Source organism: Camelus ferus, chromosome 24, assembly GCF_009834535.1.
Source record: "Camelus ferus isolate YT-003-E chromosome 24, BCGSAC_Cfer_1.0, whole genome shotgun sequence".
Taxonomy (NCBI): domain Eukaryota; kingdom Metazoa; phylum Chordata; class Mammalia; order Artiodactyla; family Camelidae; genus Camelus; species Camelus ferus.
Window position 1 is genome coordinate 9,143,879 of NC_045719.1, and position 27,984 is coordinate 9,171,862.

At 33.9% G+C, this 27,984-nt stretch overlaps 1 protein-coding gene across 1 annotated transcript in view; it reads left to right on the forward strand.

The window, feature by feature from the left end:
* The first annotated feature begins 2,410 nt into the window (after positions 1–2,410).
* The window catches only part of RBBP8 (RB binding protein 8, endonuclease), a 59,815-nt gene continuing 34,241 nt past the window's right edge, over positions 2,411–27,984 (forward strand). The window contains 5 exon segments of the mRNA XM_014562620.2: positions 2,411–2,625; positions 4,907–5,111; positions 16,204–16,246; positions 18,109–18,204; positions 25,270–25,382. Coding sequence (XP_014418106.1) covers positions 5,003–5,111; positions 16,204–16,246; positions 18,109–18,204; positions 25,270–25,382 — 361 coding nt within the window. The 5' untranslated portion in view covers positions 2,411–2,625; positions 4,907–5,002.

Sequence of the window (27,984 nt, forward strand, 5' to 3'; positions counted from 1 at the left end):
CAACAGAAGGAGCTGAACAAAGGCGATTTTAGGGTTTAATTGATGCCCGACATGAGGTCTGAAACCATGTAATTTTAGTGATATCAGTCTAACATGTTATGTAATTTTTTCCTTCACAACCCTCAGTTACCCAGCTGTAGGAGAAGAATGCAGAATCAACAAAGAGCTTCTGTTGTAAAATGGCTTGTGTTGGATTATTCGAAATCTACATAGTTCCAAAATTCTACAGTTCTAAGAATCCTAGAGTTTTTTAGTGCTACCGCACAATTTTTCTTATTGTGGTTAAAAGTACATATATAAAAGTTACCATGTTAACCATTTCACTACACAATTTTTAAATCAAGCCTCCTAACCAGTGGCCTCCAATATGTATGCTAGGACATTAAAATCCCAGCCCTCAAGGTGGCAGTGCTGGGCCTGAGGTGGCTGGAATCCTAATTTCTGTATCCTTTGGATAAAAACAGTCTCATCTTTTTATCACAATATGTAATCAAGTATTCATTTTCCAAGTATTGAAAAAGTTTGGGAAGCACTGTTCTAAGCCATAAGATTTGAGAAACCTTGTATTACAAAGAATTCAAAATATCTGCTTCTCTGTTAATGAAGTTTTCTCATAGATCTTTAGGACTTCATAATTTATTCCACTATGTGGGTCTTAAGCCTCCTTACTGGAGGCAAATATCTACACCGATGCCCACTGCTTCCACTGTTAAAGTGACTATCATAAAATTCCATAAAGAGAATCTAAGGATTTTGAATGGATTCAAAACTATTCTCCACTTAAATTTAAAAAAAAAAAAAAAAAAAAAAAAAGAATCCCTCAAGGGATGCCCAATTCATTCATTTATCCAGAGACTGGCAAGCATTGGGTTAGTGTCTGGTGATAAAAAGGTGACCTCAAGAAACTTGAGTCTAGTAGGGAGACAGAATTAATTAAATAAATAATTTAAACTGTAATAAGTGTCAAGTGGGAAGGTATATAGTGGATCTAACTGAAAAGACTATTAAAACAAGATAAAACTTGGAAGTGAATGATAGTTACTTTAACAGGGTAATGAATGTTCAGCAGCCCTCTTTAAAGATACCAAGGTTCCCACAGCATTGCTAGGATCGTAGAGAAACATCCTACTTTGCCCAATTGCAAGGAGTAAGTAAGCTGTGATATTCATCCTTTAAGATCAAGGATGAATGGGAAAATTACCTTTACACTTGATATCTATGATTGCCTAAATACAACTCAACGTTTTAAAGTTTATAATATTACCCTGTATTACAGAAAAGTGCTAACCTTTTTTAAAAGATATCGTGATTCTCGTCTCTTACTTTCTTCAGCTTCATTTGCAGAATTTCTAACACTAAACTGCTTATTTTAGAAAACCAAAATAAATAGGAAAATATACTAACAATTTGAATGTTATAAACAAACAGCTACAGAAAACGTTGACTTAAAAAATTTTAGCTAACAGCATGTTGTTCCAACATATAATGCGTCATTTCTGATTCCGTCTCATTTCAGGTTCTTCGGAAACTTTTTCTAACCTGAGCAAAGTATACATCGTTTTGTACAAGGCCACGCGACCTAGTCCTGTCAGGTCACATCACTAAACTAGGTAACAGCTACGAGGCCTAAGCTACGTTAGACTCAGCCGTGTCCATTCCCTCCTCAGTGAATTTTAACGTTCCATCTGGTACAGGCCACTCGTACGTGCTTTTCCAGAAATGGGCTTAAGTCAGACAGACTGACAACTTCTCAGTAAAACCTGAAGCTCCCCACAGCGTGAGCCTTCTCCAGGGCACCTCAAAAACGCTGTGGGGGCCGCCAGCTCCTGGAGCCGCTTCGACGGCTGAGGTGGCGCTCACTCTCTAGTCACCGCCCCTCGGGGTAGGACGCGCGACCCACCCCTCTCCTCTTCTCAGGGAGGGAGGGGCGCCGCCTCGCTCTGCGGAGGGAGGAAGGGACGTGACGTCGCGGGAACTCCCGCGTGACGTCGCGCGGGCTCCGGGCGGGGCGGGGCGAGGCGGGCGGGGGGCCCTGGGGCCCTCCCCCATGCCCGGGAAGCGCGGGCTGCCCCGAGGGGGTGGCTTTGCCGCCGCGGGTTTGGCACATTAGTGAGGGAAAGAGGAGAAAAGCGAACGACCGTCCCTCCCCAGCCCCAGAGCCTGCCCGCTGCCCTGCTGGGTCTTTCGAGAATCCAGAGGCAATCTTGGAAGTCGTGAGTAAAAGCAATCTCCTTTCTCCCACCCAGAGCGCTGGGTCCTAGCGGCTGCTTCCGGTCTAGAACGGCGGGCTGACCGTAGGCGTTTGGCCCCGGGGTGGCGGTGGTTGTATGGCTCTGGGGCCGAGTCTGAGGAGTAGGCAGGGGGTGGGGCCGGAGCGAGGATTAACTCGCTCTCGTTTCTGTCCTCGGGCTCCGCACCTGCTGAGACCCTGCCTCCCGGCGCCGAGCCCGCCTCGCGCATGCGCCGACCTGTGCCGGAGGGCGCCGCGCGCGCTTCCGGCGCCAATCGTGAGGTTCTCCTGTGGAGCGTCTCGGTAAGGACGGCCCGCTAACCCTGTCCGACGCGGGAGGAGCGGCTGATGGCTAAGGGTCCTGGGATGGGAGCCTCCAGATCTCCGCTCTGCTCGTAAGAGGACCACTCAAAGTCACTGTTCATTTGTTCAGGGCCCTTGTGTGATCTGAGGCGCGGCTCTTGCCTCACTGTATGAATATGTGTGGTGTGACAGGAAAGAAAACTTTTACTGAGCATCTTCAAAGTGGTGGTTTAGGCAGCAGCAGGATGCATAGGAATGCATCAAATTATTGCAGACCTTTGAGCCTAGAATGCAACTTGAGAGGCAAGATGCACATTTCTGAGAAATTAAAATGCATCGTCGTGCAGCGAACAACGAAATGCTCAGTATCAAAAGAAATGCCAGCAAAAAGTGCTGGGCTTGCAGGATAGATTGGAAAGGATTTTCTGAGTCAGAATTTGCAAATTTAGTATTGATAAATTGTTATTATGTGTGGGGGGTGCACTTAACCTTTTTACCTCCTCTGAAGATAGATATGTTTCTTAAAGGTTGCTTATTGTACACTATTTGTTTTAAACTAATACTCTTCAATTATAAATTGTTCATTGAAGTAACTAAAACTTTGTTTTGAACTTTTTGCTTAATAGAAATACTTGCCTTTTGTTTTTTGGCTACTTACAGGTATTTTTGGAGTTAATTGGCATCACAACTTAAGTTCCAGCCCTGACATAGACATATTCTAGCAATGTGACCTTGGACCAGTTACTTATCTCTTAAACCTGTTTCTCCAACTCTAAAATGAAGTTAATGATAGTAGCTGTTTTATTCAGTTTTTCTGAAGATTAAGTTAAAAAAAAGAATATAGAACAGTACAACCCCTGGTATATAGTGAACACTTAATAAATGGTGTTTTTTATTGGCAATAGTATAGGCCCATTGACTTATCTTTTAGGGTTAATAAATAGATGAATACAAGCCTCTTTGTAAATAAAGCTGTATTAATGCAGAGCACCCAATCCCACGTTTAAAAACTTTATGTAAATAATAAACATACACAAGAGAGACACTAGAATTATGAACCACTCATATACCCATCCACTGCCCAACTTCAGTAATTGTTAGAGTTCAGTTCTGCATGATACATATCCCCAACCAACATCCATTTATTGTTTTAGCTGGAATATTTTAAAGCAAATCCCAGTGAACATATCACTTTACCTGTAAACACCTCATTATTTATCTTTAACAGATAAAGGACTTTGTTTTTAACCTGACCATCTCATTATCATATCCAAGAAAATAAAAAAGAATTTCTTAATATGTAAAATATAGAACCTGTTCAGTTTTCACTGATTACCTAAAAAAAGTATATTCACAATTTTTGAAAAGCTTAATAAATGTATTATTAATTCTTTACTGCTGTATAGTTTACCAGGTAGCTTCTCACATGATATTGCTCCCTTTAGAAATACCATTGCTTATCTTAGCCTCTTCATCAAAGACCTCAAGAAATAGCAAGAGACAAAACAGTTTGGGTACTTGTTAGCAATGGTAAGGCATTGGCTAAGGAGCCAGATGTGAAGTTTAGTAGACTTTTTAATCAGTTTACTTTTTTAGTAGTAGCTAGTTAATGGTTTCAGTTTAAGAACACATGTTAAAATATTTATTAATCCACTTGAACTTCTTTATGGCCTGTTGCTTCCTTCAGGGGCTACACAAGTAATAAATTTAATCATGTGCCTTTACTCTGAGAGGCACAAAATAGCTTTACCCTAGTGGCCTTGTTATTAGATGTTTCTGTATTCATAGATCTTTGCTGTGTCTATATCTTGCACACTGATATCTCTTGTTATGAAAAAGCTATTCTGATACTCATGTTAATATGTCAGTCATCTTTCTTGCTTTTCTACAGTATGTGTCTGTGTATAGAGTTTGTGTATATATGTGAATGCTTGTTAAGTCAAGAATATCACAGAATGTTTTCCAGTTTTTGGTTCAACATATTACATTCCATATCAACTCAAAAGTTAAAAAAGCAATAAATTCTTTTAGAATGGTGAATCAATACTGACCACGAATGATTACAAACTTCTGTATATCAGAATCCTTTCAATTTAACATAATTTAGGCAGTTAACTTCCTTGTAGGTGGAATAAAAAATTTGCCTGAAAATTTAGCTTAACTCAGTAAGGCCAGATAACTGAAATCGGACTTTTCTCACCATAATCGTCTTTTCTCCTCATTTCCACCCTCCTCCCCTTGCCCCTGCCAGTTCTAAAGTGATTGTAGGTAAATATGGAAAACAGAACAACTGGCTGGGCTTGAAGTCATCCTGACTTCAAATTACATAAAGATAAATGCAGAACTCATTTATGTTGCAATCTGTCGTTTCAGGTATTTAAACTAGCCAAAGACAATTTCAGACCTATATAATGTAACAGAAAAGGTCAGAAAACATTAGGCAATAAAGTGTGGAGCATATTAAGCAAGATGAACATCTCGGGAAGCGGCTGTGGAAGTCCTGGTTCTGCAGATGTATCTAATGACTTTAAGGATCTTTGGACAAAACTAAAGGAGTGTCATGATAAAGAAGTACAAGGTAACTTTTTTAAATACTTACAACAGTATTCTGCGGAGACTAAATTAGTAATAAGTAATTTTGTATGACAGTTCAAACTTAACCATTTTTAAAGGACCTTTACTTTTTGCAGAAAAAAATGGAGTTTTTTCTGATTCGTTTTTATCATTGAATTGTTACTTTCTAACTACAGACAGCTGCTGCAGGCTGTAGCTCTTGCACCAGATGTAGTTATTTACTTGTAATAGGTATGGTGTGGTGGAAGGAGCGTAGAAATTGTTGACTGAAGAGCTGGATTTGAATTCTGATTTCATTTATCTACTTCCTCTGTGATCTCGGTCTAGTTACATAACCTCTAAACTTAATTTTCTTCTGTAAAATTATTTGCAGAATTGTTTATAGACATAAAAATACTACCTAGGTCATTCAGTAAACCTTCAGTTATCTGTTTGCCACTGAGCACTGAGATACAAAAGTAAATGGCAGTTTGCCTTCAAAGATCCTGCAGTCCGATAGAGTCATGTGAACAGATAATTACAGTATAATGAAACCAGTGCTAAAAGGTTTATGTGAAGTGCAGTGAACGTTCAGAGGATTGAGCTGATGCCTTTGGGATGAGTATATGGATATTATATGTGATTGTATTAATGTATACTATTAAAATTAAACAATTAATGCTAAACTCAAGGTTTGATATTAAGCCTTAACATACCTGTCTAATTCTGTGGTGTTAATGTAACAATGTTTTTCCCATGTGTGGGAAACACTTCATATTACATTTGTTTCTTGATTACCTGTTGCAACCATAGGTTTAATACTGCAGTGCTTTATAGTTTTAAGATTAACACTGGAGAGCCATTAAAATATGATCCACCTCAATCTAAAGTACATTGTGTGGGTCTGTGTTGGAACTTACCCGTGGTAAATTTAGTTTCTGGAAGAACCTCATAATGGACTCATCATTAATTAATAGGTTCTGAAATATGAACCCCAGTATTCTTGCAGCCTCAGAGTACTTGGAGACACTTGTTCAAGAAGTGTTTTGGGGAGCACTTACTATGTGCCAGACCTTGTGAATGGTAATATGTATGAGTCATATATAGTCCTATTTGTAATGTACCATGTTATCTGGGGTTATAAAGGAAGAACCGGGATAGGTGGGGTGTGTGTGTGTGTGTGTTATACTATCAGACTATCAGACCAGGCTTTACAATTGAATTAAGTCTAATTATCCAGGCATAAAAGATGGTGGGGGGAGAGGGAGGATGTTCTGAGTAGTAAGAATAACATATGCAAATTTATGGATAATAGCTTGATTTTATTCAAGGAACTATAGACAGTTTGTTGTATCTCCAAGAAGGAATGGGATGGGAGATAGGAATTTACTGTTGAGGTGGACAGATGATGCTAGAAAAGTTGATAGCTTCACATTATGTAAAACAGTATATAGTGTGCTAACCCTAAAACTTCCATCTCTGTGCCTGCTTTCATTGATTGAGAGTGGATGGGAATAGTGCTATGCTGGAAAAGAGGCCCTGTGATGGAGTGGTTAATTCCCTGAATTCTGCATCTGGACTGCCGGTATTTGAAAGCCTTATCCACCACTTGAATAGAGGTGGTGACCTTGTGCCAGTTATTTAACTTTATAGTGCCTCAAATTCCTTACCTATAAAATAAAGATACTAATAATAGCTACCTCGTATTGTATTATATACCTTAATATATGTATAGCATTTGAAAGAGTGTCAGGCAGATAGCCATATATGTTAGCTGTTTCTATCACTATGAAGCAGCAACCATTATGTATTATCAATGCCTGCTGTGAACCATACCAGCTGGAGACAATGGGATACTACAAAAAAGTTATAACAGGTTTCACATACTGATTACTTTTCTTTAGCCCCTTTATGGTTTTTTAAACTGCTGACTTCTAGGAGGATACAGAAAAATGACCAAAATGATAAACATGAGAAAGTTGAAATGGTTGGGAAATTTAGAAAATTATTATTTTCCTGTCTTTTTGGTAAGGGAGAGGAATGGGGATTTTTTTTTTCTGTCATTAGATATACATTATATAAAATTTGTATTAAACATTTTTAAGTGTACAGTTCAGTGGTATTTAATAACACTGTACAGCCATCACCACCATCTCCATAACTCTCTTCATCCTGTAAAACTGAAATTCTGTACCCACTAAACAATAACTCCGTGGTCACTTCTTCCTCCAGCCACTGGCAACCACTATTCTGCTTTGTCTCTATGATTTTGTCTATTCCAAGTACCTCATATAAGTGGAATCATACACTTTTGTCTTTTTGTGACAGGCTCCTCTTGCTTAGCAAAAATCTCAAGCTTCATCTATGTTGTAGCATATTACAGAATTTCCCTCATTTTAAAGGGTGAATAATATTCCATTGTATGTATAGACCACATTTTGCTTATCCATTCATCCATCAGTGGACATTTGGCTTGCTTCTATCTTTTGGCTTTTGTGAATAATGTTGCTATGAACATGGGTATACAAGTATCTCTTCAAGGCCCTGCTTTCAGTTCTTTTGGGTATATACCCAAAAGTGGAATTGCTGAATGATAGGGCAATTCTATTTTTAATTTTTTGAGGAACCATCATACTGTTTTCCATAGCGGCTGCACCATTTTACTTTCCCACCAGCAATGCACAAGTGTTCCAGTTTCTCTACATTCTTACAAAAGTTAGTTATTTTCTCTTCTCTCTTTCTTTCTTTCTTTGCCAGCCTAATGAGTGTGAGATGGTATCTTATTGTGGTTCTGATTTTCATTTCCTTAATAATTAGTGATTTCTTTTCATATGCTTATTGACTATTTGTATATCTTTGGAGAAATGTCTGTTTGAGTCCTTTGCCTATTTTTTAATCAAATTGCTTTTTGTTGTGGTTGAGTTGTAGAAGTTCTTTGTGTATTCTTAATATTAGTCTCTTACCAGATATATGATTTACAAATATTTTCTGTCATTCTGAGTTGCTTCCTCAATCTGTTAATTATGTCCTTTGATGCATAGAAGTTTTTAATTTTGGTAGTCTAATTTTATTTTTCTTTTGTTGCCTTTTCTTTTGGTATTATATCCAAGAAATCATCGCCAAATTCATTGCCATTAAGCTTTTCCCTTGTGTTTTCTTATAAAAGTTCTATAGTTTTAGCTCTTATGTTTAGGTCCTTCATCTCAAAGTAGAGTTAAATTTTGTATATGATGTAAGGTAACTGTTTATATACTTGGTTATTCTTGGCTTGTTGGCCTTTTTCCTATTGATTGATAGGAGCTGTTTATATATGAGGCAGATTGGTTGACTTCAAATATATGAAAAGGCAGGAGTTCAAATTTGTTGTTAGTGGTAAAAGATCTGATTTTAAAGTGAACTGTACTTATGGTCATATGTCCAGGGACAAATATGAATATTTTACATTAATTCTGTTCTTCACTACACTATACTGTTTTTCCCCCAGAAAATCTAGTGTGAAACATTGAGGAAAGATTCTGAGTTTTAGACTTGACTTGCTGTTCATTCAGTGAGTGAGTTATGAATTGTATGGTGGGAATGGTAGCAGAGAAAATAACAGAGAAGAAGACACAGTGGGGTTTTGGGGCATTGTATTAATTCTCTTTAAGAAAATATTTATGCAATATAATTATACAATGAATGATAGCAAAAATAAGCCACATACAAGACAGTCTGTCTTGGTAACACTGATAACAACAATGTAATTAGCTACATGCACTTCTTTTAAAACTGGAAAGGAATAATAACATCTCCCAACCTCTGCTGTAGGCCAAGCTTTGTCTTTCTTTTGGTTTATAATGCTATGACCCCAGCATGTACGTTTACCAATAGGAACAGCTTCAAGTTTAAACTATCATAGGATCTATATAGTATTAAAAAAAAGTTTATTTATTCCCTGGAGGTAAAGGAAATACAAATATTTTGAAGCAATTTAAATAAAACAAGTTGTACTTGAGTTTTTATTAAACATTTGATAGAGGAGTATTAGCATCCTGCTGTCTTCAAGCATAAGGTTAAATTCTTTATCCTTCAAAAAATTACTTTCTGTTTTTTATAACTGGTTTTAAGAAGATCACTAAAATTTTATTATGTAGAGTCCTTATTTTACTCATCTTTCTACCTACTGTTCCTGTAGATAAAAATGCTTGGCATATAGTAAGAAATTAGTAAATGGTATCTGAATTGCATAGTTTATAGCTGCATCAGTGGAACATTTTCTTAAATATCAGTTTTTGAAATTTTATAATATATAAAAAAATCAAAATTTTATTTCACTAAAACTCTGAAATACTTTACTACCCATTTACTTTACATTTTCCATTTTTAGATAATACTGTAGAAAGTTGGGAAAGGAAAAATAAATCACCATTTTACAAGAATGACATTTGTTTATTCTTTTTTAGTTTTTAAAAAAATGCATGTAGTTTTTTGTATTGTGACAAGTGTACATACTGTTTTATATGCGACTTATTTTTTGCTGTTGTTTCGTTACTTAACCAAACTGCTTGTTTTCCTTGGCACATAATTGTCATCTTAGAATTTTCATACATTTCCATTTAAAACTGGGCCAGTTTCATTTTTTAGGTTCTTAATTTAACAAGGATAAAATGTTTGGCAGATTTCTTCTCCATGTTCATTGGTGTGTCAGGGTCTTCAGGAGACTTCTGTTTTAATTTTTTTATTTTTATTTTTGCTAGAATTTTTTTTTAATTGAAGTATAGTCAGTTATAATGTGTCAATTTCTAATGTACAGCATAAAGTCCTAGTCATGCATATATATATACATGCAATCATTTTCGTATTCTTTTTCATTAAAGGTTATTACAAGATATTGAATGTAATTCCCTATGCTATACAGAAGAAATCTGTTGTTCTATCTATTTTTATATATAGTGGTTATCATTTGCAAATCTCAGACTTCCAAATTTATCCCTTCCCACCCTCTTTCCCCTGGTAACCATAAGATTGTTTACTATGTCTATGAGTCTGTTTCTGTTCTGTAGATGCATTCATTAGTGTCCTCTTTTTTCTTTTTGAAGATTTCACATATGAGTGATATCATATGGTATTTTTCTTTCTCTTTCTGGCTTACTTCCCATAGAATGACTATCTCCAGGTCCATCCATGTTGCTGCAAGTGGCATTATTTTATTCTTTTTATGGCTGAGTAGTATTCCATTGTATAAATATACCACAACTTCTTTAAGGAGACTTCTATTTTGTGATGAAGAAGGATCAAGAAAAATAGTAAGAACAGCATGCCATTATCAGATTATTTGTGGGTCATATAAGACCCACAAATATTACATAGTGGATAATTTTTTTTAAATTGTATATCCCTCATGGCTATACTCTAATAACCATCACACTCCCAGGAGCATTAGTCTATATACACTGAAAAACTTTAAGGGAGAAATACAGCAGTTGTTGATGTATTTGATTAATATCCATTTGCTTTATGAATGGTAGATATTGAATATATGTTTGAGCTAATGAAAGACAATAACTTCTGGTATATTGTAATATAGTGATTACTTTTACCAATTTTAAAATCACTTATGGATTCTTTAAAGTATTAAATGAATGAGCACTACTTTTTTTATTTTAATTAGCATGTTATTTAAAAACATTTTGGTTGGGACCAGGCAGATTTGTTGAAAGCAAGACTTTTCTTAACAGTCCTTTGTCAATGTGCTCCACATAGTTCCATATAAAACTAGATCTTCTGACTCTGTGATAACATCAAAGACATGCCTGAAGGGTACTTAATTTTTTTTATGGTAGGGGATCCACTTGGAAAAACCTATTATAAGAGGCTATTTGAAAGACATCAAACATGGACTTATCAGGACTTTGCAGGTTTTGAAGTATATATAGGAATCAAAATTGACTCATTACTTTTAAACTTTCATGTCAGGTTAAAAAATATGGAAAAGAAATATTCTGAATGGTAGCACTTGAGGTATATAATTCCTACTTAGATATTCAGAACAACTTAGATGCATCTGAATTCATTTGGATACAGGTTTTTGTTTTGTTTTGTTTTGTTTTTTTGCCTTTTTAAATGTCTTTCAATATCAAGTTTATTATTAAAAAGCACTGATAATAAGATTTTTAGAATGCCACCATTTTAATAAATGTTTTTTGTGTCCATGCTAGGTTCTGCCATTAACATCTTGTCTAGTAATAATTTTCTGCATCTGGTAAATATGGGTAATCAGTTTTGTAGAAAAATAGGCAGATTTTTTTAGGACAAAATTGGAACCCCATTGAAGAAAAGGGAAAGTATGGAGGCTCTAATATGACAGGATAAATATTTCTTGATTCAGTTTTGGATTGCTCCACTTATTTTCTCAGATGTTTCATCAAAAATACCAAAAAATGACATTCATATTAAGACTACACAAATTAGCAATGAAAAGAATTGCATGTCATTTTGGTCTATAGCATCAGTGTCCCACTCATCATTAAGAATCACTAATCTTCAGGGAAATGCAGATCAAAACCACAGTAAGATATTACCTCACACCTGTCAGAATGGCTGTCATCAAAAAGAACACAAATTAACAAATGTTGATGAGAATGTGGAGAAAAGGGAATCCTTGTACACTGTTGGTGGGAATGTAAATTGGTGCAGCCACTCTGGAAAAACAGTCTGGAGGTTTCTCAAAAAATTAAAAATAGAGCTAGCATATGACCCAGCAAGTCCACTCCTGGATATATATTTGAAAAAACAAAAACTAATTTGAAATGATACGTGCACTCCAGTGTTCATAGTAGTATTATTTACAGTTGCCAAGATACAGAAGCAACCCCTGTCCATCAACAGATGAATAAAGAAGATATGGCGCATATATATATATACACACATACATACATATACACACAGACACAATGGAATACTACTCAGCCTTAAAATAGAATGAGTTTTTGCCATTTGCAGCAACATGGATGGACTTGGAAGATATTATGCTAAGTGAAATACGTCAGACAGAGAAAGACAAATACTGTATGATATCACTTATATGTGGAATCTAAAAAATACAACAAACTAGTGAGTATAACAAAAAAGACTCAGATATAGAGAACAATCTAGTGGTTACCAATGGGGAGAGGGAAGGGGGAAGGGCAATATAGGGTAGATTAAGAGGTACAAACAATTATATATAAAATAAACTATAAGGATATATTGTACAACATGGGGAATATAGCCAATATTTTATAATAACTATAAGTGGAGTATAACCTTTGAAAATTGTGAATCACCATATTGTACACCTGTGAGTTATATTATGCATCAACAATACTTCAATAAAAAAAGAATACTATTAGTAACACTCACATGTGTTATTTTCCTATTTGCATTAAAACATAAATTGAATAAAATCCACAAAAATTAATTTACCCATTTTGAGATAATTAAATCTTAAGAGTAAACTAAGCACACCTTAAATATGGCTGTATCTCATAAAGATAGGTGTCTTTTACTTTGGAGTTGAAATCCCATTTATTAGGTAATTACAGAAATACTAATTGTGTTTTTGGTAGACGTTTAATTATTTAAGCTATGTATAAAGCCATTATTTGTCGAGAATGGTATTATTAGGCTTACAGTTTACAGCTCAAAACCATAAACAACTTGTACAGTGACAGTACACACACCTATGGTTTGTTCTGGGTAGCGCACCAAAATGAGTAAAAATTAACATCACAGTGAATTTTATTTTGTTTATAACAAACTGAATTCTTGCCTTATTTCTGAATGCTTACTTAAATTTGTTTCTTGTGTTAGGTGACTACGTATAAGGGCCCTTAATTGTTTCATTTCCCCCAGAATTCATACACACGTGAGTATAGGGTTAATTGTATGTAATACAGTGCTTTTTGTCTTTTGAGCACTGTTTCCTCAATAGGTATCTAAGGTTGCCAGTGTTACAATCCCAAATTCTTTTTTGAACAGACTGCTTGTTCATACAGGAGCTACATTGTTGTACAGCCTCATTCCTTCCAATGGGTGTGGAGCAGGATTAAAGCACACTTTATAGGGGTTCTAATTGTAGATGCCTAATTGACTTGATGAATAGCAAATGCTAAAATTTAAACACACACACATACACACATAAACTTGTTTTAGGGCTGATCTGCATGACAGGACAAATGCCTCACAGGTGTTGAATACTTAACAAGATAAAAGAGTAGACTTTCCGTATTTCCCGAGATTTTTCTTTTGAAGTTTATATGGATTTTCTATCCCATTGTTTCTTTTCTTGAAATGGTTCATGGCAATAATCCATTTCATCTTGGGTGCACTTTTCACTTCTAAAGGTGGGCCTCAGTTTTAGAAGTTGGCCAAGATTAAAAACAAGAAAATCTGTCAGCAAGTAAATTTTGCACACTTTGGGAATGGTAGAAAGGAGTGAAAAAACTGCTCACTCTGGCCTAGTACGGTCACAAGTTGTTTTCTTAATTCTTCAAGAATGATTTGACTCTTCACTAAGTACTTTCAAGGTCTCTTCAGTTTGTCTTCACTACCTGAAAAAGAAGGAAGTTTCTCTAGCTAGGAACTTGACAGATGGAAAAGATTTCTTTTTTTTTTTTAACATCTTTTATTGATTTATAATCATTTTACAATTGGAAATGATTTCTTAAAAATCAAATGATCACATCAGTTTTTATTTTTAACACTTAAAAAGTGTTTTTCCTTTATTGTTATGTTTTATATCTTAACAGTGTTCCAACTCTCTTAGGGCAAATATTTTTTCATAAATTTTTTTTAGCTTTTTAGTTTGAACTTATTGTAGATTCACACTATAGAATACGCTCTATCCAGTTTATCCCAGTGGTAGTATCTTGTATAACTGTAGTACAGTATTACAACCAAGAAATTGATGTTGATACAATCTACCAATCTTATTTAGATTCCACCAATTTCATAGGCACTCACTTGTGTGTGTGTATTTAGTTCTGTGCAGTTTAATCACATATATAGATTCCTGTGACTACCAAGGATTCCTCATGCTACCCTTTTTAAGTCCCCAGCCACCTTCCTCTCACCCCAAAACCTCCAGCAATGGCCACCCATAATCTGTTCTCCATCTCTACAGTTTTGTCATTTTAAGAATGTTATATAAGTGGAACCACATAGGATGTACTTTTTGGATTGGCTTTTATTTTCACTCAGCATAACTCCCTTACAGTCCATCCAAGTTGTTGCATATGTCAATACTTCATTCCTTTTTATTGCTGAATAGTACATATGGTGTAAGGCTATACCACAGTTTTGTTAATTTTTTTAACAGTTCACTCATTGAAGGACATTTGGGTTGTCTGTACTATTTTTAGCTATTATGAATAAAGCTTCTATGAACATTTAGTTACAGGTTTATTCATTATATTTTTTCACTATTTTATTCACAATATTTATTCAAATTGTAGGCCATAGAATTGAGTATAAAATGTATCATATCAGTTGGATATTTCCTAGAGGTGAAATTTGAAACATAGGGCAAAAGTATAACACAAAAAAAATTCTCCAGGGCCTTTAGTTTTCCATAATATCTGGATTTCCTAGCATTAAATCATTACTATTCGGGCAGTAAGAAAAGGTGACTTCCCATTTAGTATCTATATGACTTTAACCTCATCCCTAGACAGCACCATGGAGTGAGAGGCGGTGGGGAAATGTATAGATATTTTTTTCTAAAACTCTTATTTATCTAAATGATGTTGTTCAAAAGAGTGTCCTAAATTAAATAGATAATGAAAAATCCTGTTCTTAAAAATGACAGATGTATTAATGTTTCTACACACATTATATAGAAAGCTTTTCTAAATGTATAACATATTAGAATCCATAGATAAATACAAAAGACAAATAGTAAATCTGATTTTTCAGAAATTAGTTAACTAATAAGCATTTGTTAGGGATTAACTGTGCCCCAAATAAAGGAAATTTTTGAATAGATACAAAATTTTAAAACTTTCAATGAAGTGTTAAGTATTCTTTGTGACTATGAGTTTCTCTATCATTTGAATTATATTCTTAGGTTAGAATCCAAGAAGTGAGATATTGATGAAAAAGGGCCCCACTGTATATTGCTAAATTTCTTTCCGAAAGAATTATACTAATTTATATTATCTCCTTCAAAGCATGGCACTGTAGTTTTGCAACACTTTTATTAACATTAAGGTATTAAAATTTTTATAACTTTGCTAAGTAATTTGTTAGGTTTAGATTTATATTGTTGATGATGTTGGATTTATTTTCATGTTTGTTTAATAGCTATTTCTCTCTCTCTCTTTTTTTTTTTTTTTGGTTAATGGAAGTATTGGGGATTGAACTCAAGACCTTGTGTATGTTAAGCATGCACTCTGCCACTGAGCTATACCCTCCCTGTTTTTCTCCTTTTAGTTATTGTTTCTGAGAATGAGAAATGTCACTGTGTTTTGTCCATATCCTTTCTTTGTAGTTTCAGTGCCCATTGGCTTACTTTCTGTGCAATAATTACCCAAGTCCCAAAGGCAGTGGTCTTATATTTTTGTGTCAGACTCAATTAAAGTTAAAAATACATAGAACACAAATAATACATATCTTGAGCTAAAAGCACTAGTGCCCTTTGTTAAGTACTTTTTTGTAAGCAGTTGTGTTCCTAGTCCAGGACTTCCTGACACAATCTGTTTTAATCCCAGAAGCCTTGAGTCTACATAAGCACTATTGCTGTTAGCAAATACGTAGGCTGTGCCAGGACATAAACTTTCATTTATAGTGAACTTCTAATTATATGCTTGCCCATGCTATTAGAAAGGAAGTAACTCACTTTAGGTGGAGAAATTTTCATTCTATTTGGCTGTCACACAATTGACTAAAAGCAATAATGTTGCAGATATTTTTTTGTGACCTCAGGGTAGAAGTAAGGGAAATACACTTAAAACTAATGAGACCTGGCTCAGTGTTCAGAGACCAGACTCAAGTGACTTAATAGTGTAGCATTAGGCTCATAAAGAAACTTATTAACTGCTTTAAAAGTGGTAAAGTATATAAATAAAATACTGTGGGTTTTTTTCTTTTTTTTTTTTCAGGTTTGCAAGTAAAAGTAACCAAACTGAAAAAGGAACGAATTTTGTAAGTATCAGTATATATAATACTGATGTCTTATTTATAAAGTAATAGATATTGATATCCTGTTTGATCTCAGTGTTTTATTTATAAGGAAATTAGCTTTACTTAGCATGGACCCTGTATAGTTGATGGCGAGTTATTCAAAACTCTAAAGGAAAAAGAGTAATAATTTTGAATATAGCCTTAGTTAATATTTGCATATATTTATATTCTAACATAATTTTTATATATGTATAATCTTTTTCCATAAAATATTTATTAAGATGGAAACTGATCTGTAAAGTCCTTAGGGATTCCCATCTGGAAAAAGCAGTTAGACAAGAAATCAATAACTATACTGTATTTGTCAGTCAGTTCATTGTTTCAGACCTGTGTTTTGATGATCGTTGTCTCTGCACATGGTTAATGCTTCTCTTTTGCACAAATTCATTTAGAAAATTAAACATACAGAAGTGTTGACAGTTGAGTATTTGTTAAATACTCCCAAAATAGGATCAGTGAAAACTTGATGCTGCTTCTATATTAAATACATTTTCTAGAAGTATTAGAAAATCTTTTTTTATTATTAAATGAGAAACAGCCTAATTAACAAATTTCAGCTCTCTGTTATTTCCAAAGTTTCATGTATCTACATATGCTACCAGAAGAGTGTTTGTTGTGTAGTACGCGGCCACTCTTAGATGTATTGTTTTTTCATTCAGTATCAAATGTTCAGCCAGTATTTAAGAAGTACCTTCATATTGGTATCTGACATTTTGACTTAGTTGTTTTGCTCATCTCTTTTGTTGCTAGTGATCTTTCATTCTAAATTTTATCAGTTTTGGCACAGTCATTTGAACATCTCCTTTTCGTGGCAGACTGGTTTGTCACTCTTATTTGATCTGATATTTTAGACCCTTGAGGGGACTGGGGAAACATGTTTGAACGAAGATATTACCCTATATTTTCAGCTTCAAGACACCATAGAAAATCCCAATTCAGTTTCTAATAGGTTTTCATAGAATTAAAATATATGCATACTTTATATATGTGACTTTTATGAAATATAATGATGGAGGGATAAAATGTAACATAACCTTGGAAAGTAACCAGGTAATCCACTACAAGAAAATTTTAGATATCTTTGTTTTTTCCTGACTAAAATTATAATGGCAGATACCTAATAGAACTTACTGTGTACCAGTACTGTTCTGCATGCTATATATTTGTTAGTACTTACTTACTTCTTGCAAATTTCTTATGAGGTAGATACATATTAATATATCCACATTTTGAGTCACAGAGAGTTAAAGTTACTTGCACCAGGTCATGCAGTGGTGGATGTTAGCTGAGATTCAAACCTAGGCATCAGGATATAGGGTTAGCGTACTTACGCTTCATGATAAGCCCTGGCTTAAAAGTAGTACCAGATAAAACTTTAAGCAACATAAAACTTAGTAAATTAGAAAGTATAAACACTTCATAATTAGAATAGAGATGATATGAGTAGTTATCTGTTATTTACTTTAACAAATGTAGACAAAAAAAAAACCTAAATGTATTTTAATAGCAGTTTTGACAACATTGAGTCAGTGGTGGCATCAGAATTCACTCCAGTGTTCCAGTGTTTGATGAATGCCTAGCGCTCAGGATGATATTTCTATAAAACATAAAAATACTGCAGAGCAAATTTTAGTATAATTTGAACTATGATTAACAAGATATTCAACCCTCACCTTCTAAGTTGTTTGTTTTGATACAACAAATTCATGGTAGGTAAGTGGTGAGATCATACTTTGGAGTGCTTAATGACAGAATAATCTTGTTAGAGTATTTTTCCCTAAAAAACAAACAACAACAACAAAAACTTACTTCTTGACTTTTAGAGATGCACAGAGACTAGAAGAATTCTTCACCAAAAATCAACAGCTGAGAGAGCAGCAGAAAGTGCTTCATGAAACCATTAAAGTTTTAGAAGATCGGTGAGTCTTGTTCTTGGGTCTTTTTGAGTAAGAGGTGATTTCTCTCTTAATAGAGTATTCATTAGTTTTCATTTGTAATCAGTTCTGAGACTTAAAGTGATCTTTTTTCCCAAGCTTATGTCAACTTTGTATAAATTCTTTATGAAATTAAGAATATACTCTTCCTGGCATTCTCTTTTCTCCCTTGTGTATTTCTCCACTTTCAGGCATCCTAGGGATTCTTTTTACTGAATACTCTCAAAATAATGCCTGTTATTTCACCTCCACATACCAACTTTTTTCTTCCCCACACCTATGAGGTTAACACTCTACATTAGAAAAGGCTTTCAGATTTTGCTGTATTCCATTGTCTAAAGTGTAAGTGCTATTTAGGACTTTGAAATACTTATAACAATGTTTTTTGCTTTCTTTATAGTTAATATTTTTCCTTTATTATCATTTTTATATATGTTACAGAGGGGCTGATAGTTTGAATTTCCCACTGTGCCTTTAGTGGTAGAGTAACCTGATATTCTGCATGTATGCAAACTAAAGTTGAGTACTCTTTCTTCTACAACTACTCCTCAGTGGATGCACATTTACTTGAATAGTCAGCCTATTGTGGAATAATAGACTGGTGTGGGATGCCTGTGTGTTCACTTGTATGAACAGGCAAAGGATTTCAGAGCACAGTAGCTGGAGCCAGTCATTTTATTTCTCACAATAAGAGATAACACTTTCAGTGGCTGTCACACTCAAAGTCTGTATTTACTTCCAGCATTCTTTCTGTTTAGTTGATCATTAGCAGGGTGTTTAGGATCCAAAGTTAATGCACTGAAAAAAATTACAAGATAAAGTTTTCATTATGTTTTGCTTGAATTGGCTTAATACAATTGGCTCTCCATTTCATCCCCAAGATACAGTGTTCTTCATCTTAGCTCTTGTTTTTTTTCATTGAAGTATAGTTAATTTACAATGTTGTGTTAATTTCTAGTGTACAGCATAATGGTTCACTCATACATACGCATACTTATATTCTCTTTAATTGTAGGTTACTACAAGATATTGAATATAGTTCCCTGTGCTATACAAAAGAAACTTGTTTATCTATTTTATATATAGTAATTAGTATCTGCAAATCTTGAACTCTCAATTTATCTGTTCCTCCACCTTTTCCCCCAGTGCGTAAGTTTGTTTTCTATGTCTGTGAGTCTGTTTCTGTTTTATAAATAAGTTCATTTGTGTCTTTTTTTTTTTTTAGTTTCTACATACGAGTAATAGCACATGGGGGTGTGTGTGTGTGTGTGTGTGTATGTGTGTGTATATATATATATATATATTTTTTTTTTTAGATTCCATATATGAGTGATATCACATGGTATTTCTTTCTTCTCTCTCACATGGCTTACTTCACTTAGAATGATGTTCTCCAGGTCCATCCATGTTGCCACAAATGGCATTATTTTATTCTTTTTTAAGGCTGAGTAGTATTCCATGGTATAAATATACCACACCTTCTTTATCCAGTCATCTGTTGATTGACATTTAGGTTGTTTCCATATTTTGGCTATTATAAATTGTGCTGCTATGAACATTAGGGTGCCTTAACATTTCTTCACTTTATGATTTAAAGTTTTGGTTGTTCTGTTATCCTTTGCATCTTGTGCTTCTTTTCTTAAGTGGATTTTTCTTCTCCCATTGAAGTTTTTCTAACTTAATCTCCGTATTCAGTTAACATATTTAATTGTTAAAATTATCTTTTTTATTTTGCATTTTCTTAAAGCTTGATTCTTTTCTATTTATGATCTATGGTCACTAATTTCATGTGGATGTTACTCTGCTCTGCTGTTTCTTATCCTTTCATTCTGTTCACCTTTACATTTTAGAGAGGTGGGCCTATAATTCATTACATGGCATTAATTTGGGGATGGGGCAAAGAGTGTGTAGCTCATTTCTTTATACACATGCTTTTTCTTTCCTTTCTTCAAATTCAAAATTTCCTTCTGGGATTACTTTAAGATTTGTCCCTCACTTCATGAAATTTCGTTTAATGAAACCAAAAATAATCTGGATCTGACTTTTTTTTTTTAATGTAGGAACTAATAGATTTGAGGAGTCACTTTATATCCAGACATCCAGCAGTTAATCTTCACCTTAACAGTATGAGGTAGACAATAAATCCACTTTACGTGGGAGGAAACTGCACTGGCAAAGAGTTAAGAAACCGTCCCAAGATTACATAGTTAGTGGATAATTAGGTTAAATTTGACCCTCCAAACTCTCCAGTTTCTCCTGTTTGATGATGCCTTGTCTGTGTGTTGTCTTAATTTTATAAATGCTGTGTAAATGAATTACAATTTAACTGATTATCTCAGAGTAGTCAGGCTTGATCTAAAGTTACCAAAGCAAGTACTCTGAAATATTAAATCTTCAACATTGCCTATTGTCTAGCCTGTTTTCTTGGAAGTTTTTTTGTTGTTTTTGGTTACTTTAAAATTGCTACTAACTGAATACTGCCTTTAACGTCAGAGTAGGTAACATTTGGTGAAGTTCTGCCTTACTTAAAATTTTATTTTAATTTTGTGTCATATGGATGAATGATATCCAAGGGAAGCTTTAAAGAGCTATAAAAATTAATGTTTTGCTGAGACGTTTTAAAAGCAACATGTAGTTTGTTGAAATTTCTAAGTGGTAATTCTGAAACTTACTGTTTACTCTTCATAAGATGAAGCAATTCTTATTTCTTATGCTAATATTGTGAAAACATTGTGAGATGTTTAGATGAAAGGAATTACCCAGTAAAGATAAATTAGATAATTAAAAGTTCTAATTTTATTTGGCTTGTTTATGTTTTGCCACTACTGTTATTACATTTACAGACCTTCCTTCAAGGAACTAAAGTATTTCACTTAATCTAAGGAACAGTCACTGCTAAAGTAGAAGATAGAAAGCACTTTTTAAAAAAAAATTTGAACAAAGCAGTTAAACCATGGCTGTCTGATAGATTTTAATATTTTTAAAAGCATTTTTGGCAGTCATAGGAATCTCACATTTCAACTGTTGTTAAAAGAGAAAATTGGTACTCATAATCAGAAGATTGGTGATTCTGTAACTATTTTTCAATTACTGGACTCTGTCTTTTTTTGTTTTGCTAACTCTTCTTACTCATAGATTTGAATTGAAATGTATTCTTCAGGATACCTTCCCTAACTAGTGTACACGGTTGAAAAAATGTAGGCCTGTTTTTCCTTTTTATTGTTTTTCTTTTTTTTTTTTTTTTTTTTTTGCTCATTTTTTTTTATAGCTCACCCTCAAGCAACTGCTTAAAAGTGCACAGGAAGTAAATTTTCAGTGTCCTTGCATGTCTGAAATGTTTTTATTTTACTGTTGCATTTAGGTGATATTTTGACTGGATATAAAATTCTAGGTTCAGAATAGTTTTCCTTCAAAACTTTGAAGACATTTTTTCATCTGTTAGCATCCAGTGCTAAGAAGACTGATAGCATTTTAATGTTCATTCTTTTATAGGTAATAAATTTTTTGCCCTTTCTGGAATGTAGGATGTTTTATTCTTCTGAAATTTCATAATGGGATGTGTGTGTGTGTGTATGCATGTGAGTGTTTCCTTTATTGCACTGGACACTCAGCCTGTTAACCTGAAGACTAGTATCTCTTAAGGTCTGGCAATTTTTGCCTGTTATTTCCTCTCTCTGTTTTTGTAGTTTCTCTTCTTGGTCATAAACTGATCCTTTGTAATTGTGCTCTACACTGGAATTTGACACAACATTATAAAATGATTATAAATCAATAAAAAAAGTTAAAAAAATAAAAATTAAAATTAACAAAAATAAACTGATCCTTTGTAATCATTTGTCTTGTTTCTGTTACTTGTTTTTTCTTCCATGTTCTGGGAGATTTCTTCTCGTTTATTCTCCAACCCTATTATTGAAGTTATTTTAATAATCATATGTTTAGTATCTAAGAACTGTATACTGTTTGTTGATCACTGCTTTATATATATGTTTGTGTATGTGGGTACCCTTTTGTTGTTTTATGTCAGCGTCGCTTCTCATTCTTCTAAGAATACTAGACAGTTCCTCCTGCCTTTTGCTGCCAGATGTCTTTTGTATCCCCTGTATTCTTTCCTCCAGAATCAGTTGTATTTATTTTGATTTTTCTCTTTCGTGTTACTGGTTTGCTTTATACACTAGTGATCTTTGGTTGTGTGTATTTAAGAATGCACAACTGGCTTGAATTTTCTGCATTAATTGGCGTGATGTTCTCTGCTTTTTATTGTCTGTCTTACTCCAGCCCTTCCTCATTCTCCCTTCCCCAAGGAGCTTTCCTATGAAGAGGAAGATCAGCTGAGGACTCTGTGTATGTTACAGGAGCTCTACTTTTCAGTAAGAAAATGGGGAGTTGCAGCTTTGACTTGCATAGGATTTTACACTGGGGCGCTGACACTTGGCTACAGCCCTATTTTTATAATTTCTCTAGTGATCCTCCTTTAACTCATTGCTTATTTTGGAGTGCATTATTTAATATTCACATATTTGTGGATTTTCCAAATTTCTTTCTGTTGTTTTCTAGTTTAATTCCATTGTGGTGAGAGAACATACTTTGTATGATTTTAGTGCTTTTAAACTTACTGAGACTTCTTTTGTGACCTAGAAAATGGTCTATCCTAAAGAATGTTCCAAGTGTGCTTAAGAAGAACGTGCATTTTACATTGTTGGCTGGAGTGTTCTATAGATGTCAGTTAGGTCTAGGTGGTGGTTAATGTGTTCAAGCCTGCTATATCCATGCTGATTTTCTGTCTTACTTGTTCTGTCCATTATTGAAAGTACATGTCTACAACTATTATTGTTGAATTTCTATTTCTCTCTTCAATTCTGTCAGTTTTTGCTCTGTTATTTGGGGGCTTTAGTGTTAGATGTATTTACAATTGGTCCATCTCTCTCATGAATTGATCCTTTTATTATAAAATTAACTGTCTCTAGTGACACTTTTATCTTAAAGTCTGTTTTGTGTGATATTAATTAATGTAGTTACTCCTGCTTTCATTTGGTTTTCATTTGCATGGTATATGTTTTTCCATCCTTTTGCTTTCAGCCTAGTTGTATCTTCAAATCTGAAGTGTCTGTTGTAGACAGCATTTGTTGGATCTTATTTTTTTGTCCTATCTCACAAATTCTGCCTTTTGATTAGAGTGTTTAATCAGTTCATGGTTAACGTTATTGATATGGTTGGATTTATGCCAGTCATTTGGCTTTCTATATGTCTTATGTCTTTTTTGTTCCTTTGTCTTTTTCTGTACCTGCCCCCACTTTGCTCTTTTTGGAACTCCTATTGATATGATGGACCTTCTAGAATAATCCTCTAGTTTTTAATCTTCTCTATTTTGATTTAATTTATTTAAATTGAAGTAGCCACATGTGGCTTGTGGCTATCATTTTGGACAGTAGTTATAGATTTTTCCCACCATTGGCTTTGGATTCAGCATGCTCAGGTCAGTTTCTGTTTGCCCACCGGATGCCTTGCCCACCAACTGCCTTGCCTTTTTTTTCTCCCCCCTCTTTCTTCCTGTCCTCATAGCCTTGTGTGCTTAAAAATACACATATATCTTTACTGTAGTTTTGTGGGATTTTGGGAGGGAGCAAAAATACATGCAGGTGTTCACCTTGTCATCTTAGATCTTGATTGGCCTAATTCCTGTCTTTGGAATCTACTCCAATTAAACCATGATGCCCAACTCTTTAGTCTAGAAATTCTAGTTCTACTAATGCAACCTATGATCTCTAATTTTTATTTTTAATGTCTATATCAACATTGTTGATATGAGCTTTATATAAAAATCTAAATTCTTTTTATTTGTTTTAGTTGTATAGTTTTCACATTTTGTCTCCTTATTTTAAAATTTATGATATGTACTACCATGCTATGACTTCCGTAGACACAGACTTAGGGTATTGAGTTAAAATTACTATCTTAGAATTTATATTTTTTAAATTTCTACTGTGGGGTCTGTGTCTCTTTTTTAACTATGTTTTTTCCTGATTGTATAAATAATGAAATTAGAAAAATTTTGAAAAATATAGAAAAACACTAAGCAGAAAATCTGTAATACTGGTACCTACAAGATAGCTGTTATTAACATTTTGGAATACACTTTACATCACCCAGCCCTTCTGTGCAATATCTGTATTTTCCTCTTCCCTTCAGCACTCAGAAATAATTAGTAAAAGCTATTTTTTATTTTTATTTTCTGTTTATTTATTTTTTCTTAATGGAGGTACTGGGGATTGGACCCAGAACCTCATACATGCTAAGCATATGGTCTGCCACTGAACTATACCCACCCCTCCCAATAAAAGCTGCTTTATAATTTTTAACACAATAGTACATTGTGAATTTCTGCTAACATTAGAGTCTTTTTTTAATGCTGAAAAGAGATTTACCTTTTTTTAAACTATGCATTCTTTGACAAAAACAGCTAAAAAAGTAGTTGAACACTTATGTGGTATATGCTATGCTGAGCGAAGCAGGTGCAAGCTTGCTTAAGATACAGTTCTGCCTGTTGGTACTGGACTGGGTTCATATTTTTGCTATAATAAATTAAAACAAGATCAGTTTCTTTAATAAGTTCCTTTGGATAGAGTTTAAATTGGCATATTTTTACAGAATTTCACTCAATTGCAGTCTATAGAAAATGATGTAGTAGCATGCTTTCAGCCTATTTGAGACTATATTAAAGGCATAGTAACTAGTTAATTTTCTCTATATTTGCCAAGTCAGTTCTTTAGATGTTCATAAAGTATACAAAATCTTGAAATTTAAATATAAGGAGGTATCTTTTAGTAGTTGCAAACTTTTTTTTTAATTCCAGTTTTATTGAGGTATAATTGACAAATGAAATTTTTTTTAAAAAGTATATATCATGGTGCTTTGATAAATGTATACTTTGTGAAAGGATTCCCACCATCAAGTTAATTAACACATCCATCACCTCATGTATTTTTTATTTATATATTTTTTCATGAGACCATTTAAGTTCTACTCTGAAAATATTTTGTTTTTGTTTCATAGACTAAGAGCAGGATTATGTGATCGCTGTGCAGTAACTGAAGAACATATGCGGAAGAAACAGCAAGAGTTTGAAAACATCCGGCAGCAGAATCTTAAACTTATCACAGAGCTTAGTGAGTTTCCTTTCTTCATTTATTAAGTATTTAAAGCATAGTATGCTGAGGTTAAAACCTATTATTAAATTTGTTACCATCAGATGGATTATTTACATATATTTTTCTTTATTTAAAAGTTCAAATGTCCTTTTTTCCCTTTTCACAGATTTAATCTCATGCTAATTTTAGTAAGAAATAAGGTATAAAAAGGTTGTGCAAATACTGTCCATGTTGGCCTTAAAGTCTCACCAGGTGTAAAGACAAGAAGCAAATTTCTTCTGGATATGTCTATATTTGCTTCTTTGGTTTTATCTTTATTTCATTTATTTTTGGTAAAGTTAAACACAAAGCAGACTATTTAGTGTTCTACAGAGGTGTATACTTTTTTGGATTTTCACTGTGTTTTTGGACACATTACTAATAAGTATACCATTTTTAGTTTATTCTTCTTACCCACTTAATGTAGGGTTTTCTTACCTTTATCTTTTTCAAATTAATTCCATCTTTTGACTTTTCTATTAATTATATTGCTATCCTCTGGTTACATAAGCAAGAATGACTATATGCTCATTGTTTTAAAAAGAGATAGAAAGAACATAGTTTTATTCTGCTACTATTAACAATCTAATAAACATCTGTCCAGGTCCGGGTTTATCTATCTTTCTAACTGTCTCTGACCCTCCTTATACCCCCTCCTCTCTATTCTCTTTTAAATTTTAATGGAATCATATTACTTTCTTGTGACGTGTTTTATATTATTTTAGACTATGTATTAGAAATCTTTACATGTTTATCTATTTAGGTCTATAGATTCTGTGGTTTGTGTGTATGAATGCATGCATGCATTTATTTAGGAATATAAGAATATTATTGATGAGTAGAAAACTATTACATTTTAATAGACATAGTTGAGATTCACAATTATATTATCATTAGTACTTGAAGTAAACTCCAGTCATGTCTAAAATATAATAATCAGATTTTTAGCAACTTTAACTGTCTGAAAAATAGCCAAAAACTCAACAAGCAAAAAACCTAGATGTTAAAGAGTAGACAGCCCTTTTCATGGCTGCATGGTGTCGATGTCATTTATTTACCCGTATTCTCATATTGATGGGCAGTTCAGTTTTTGGTTGAGTGTTTGAAAGTGTCCATTTCCCTACATCCTCTTCAGCTTTGGGCAGAAATGTATTAATTGATAACATTAATACCACAGTACCATTACCTTACCTACCAAAGACTACCCATAATTTGATATTCTTTAATAGCCAGTCAGTATTCATATTTCTACAGTTGTCCATTTTCAGGTAGTTTGTAGCAGTTTTTGTTGAAACCTGTCAATCATAGATCACACGTTGCATTTGTCATTTTTTAATCTGGAATAGCTCCCTTCCTATTTTTTTCTTTCATGTCATTGACTTCTTGAAAAAGTAAGGCCATTTTCCTAAAATTATGCCACTTTCTGGATTTTTCTCATCATTTTCTTTATCTTGTTTGTTTACTTCCTGTAAAATAGAAATTCTATCTGTAGTCCAGATTAAATATTTTTGACAGCAGTGCTTCATGGGTAAAACTGTCTTATTTTGCATCGTATCAGGAGCTAGGTTGTCAGGTTATTCCACCCTTAGGGATTGATGGCCAAACTTCTCCATTATTGAAATATATTTTCCCCTAATATCACCAAGTAATCGATTTGGGAGGATGGATGTGTGATACTATGAAATCTTTTATAAATACAATTCTCTCTCAATGTCTTTTTAATGGTTTTAGTATCCATTGGTGATTCTTGCCTGAATTATTTAATTAGAGATTACAAAATGATAATTTCCCATTTCTGTTATTCTTTCTACATTATCGGCTGGCATTCTTCTGTAAACAAGAATTCTCCCTCATCAGTTGGGGCTATTGGTTACCTTGGAATATAGTTTCTACTAGAAAGACATGGTACATCTTAATTTTTTCCCTTTAATTGACAATTTTCAGAGTAAGATCATATATGAATTACCTACAATGGTGACAAATGAGGTTTTGTGTGTTGTGTATGTTTTGTTTCCTTTTGCTTTTGACCGGAATGGGGCTTTTTGTTTTTGAGTATGATACATGGAATTTTACATATTCAATGTGTGTCAATCAGTTATGTTCATTGTTCTTACTGATGCTCAAATTATCTCAGTCTCGTCTGCCTACTCATCTTTTGTGATCACTTCTGTCATGTTCGTTTTGGGTCTTCCATCTTTTAAATCTTTGATTATTTCATTACTTCGTAAGATAATTCTGTAATCTGAAATACTTGAGACTCCATATCTGAGTTACTTTCCGCTGACTCCAGGGGTAAGTGAATTAGGATCACTTTGGCTCCATTCCAGGAGCTGAGGCTTAAACTGGAAATCTCAAATTCAGTCCCTCCACCAGTGCTGATACCAACATCTGCTTGTTTGCACTGCTTGGGTTTTAGCTCACAGCTTCTTTTTGTTGTTGTTGATTGTGGTGGTAGTATGGGGTTCTCTTGGATTTCCTGTCCTGTGAGCTCAGCAATTTAGTAAAAAGTATATTTTTATGCAGGATCTGGTTGTTTTGTAGTAAGACTACTGTTGGAATATTTAGTCACCTCTACTACTGT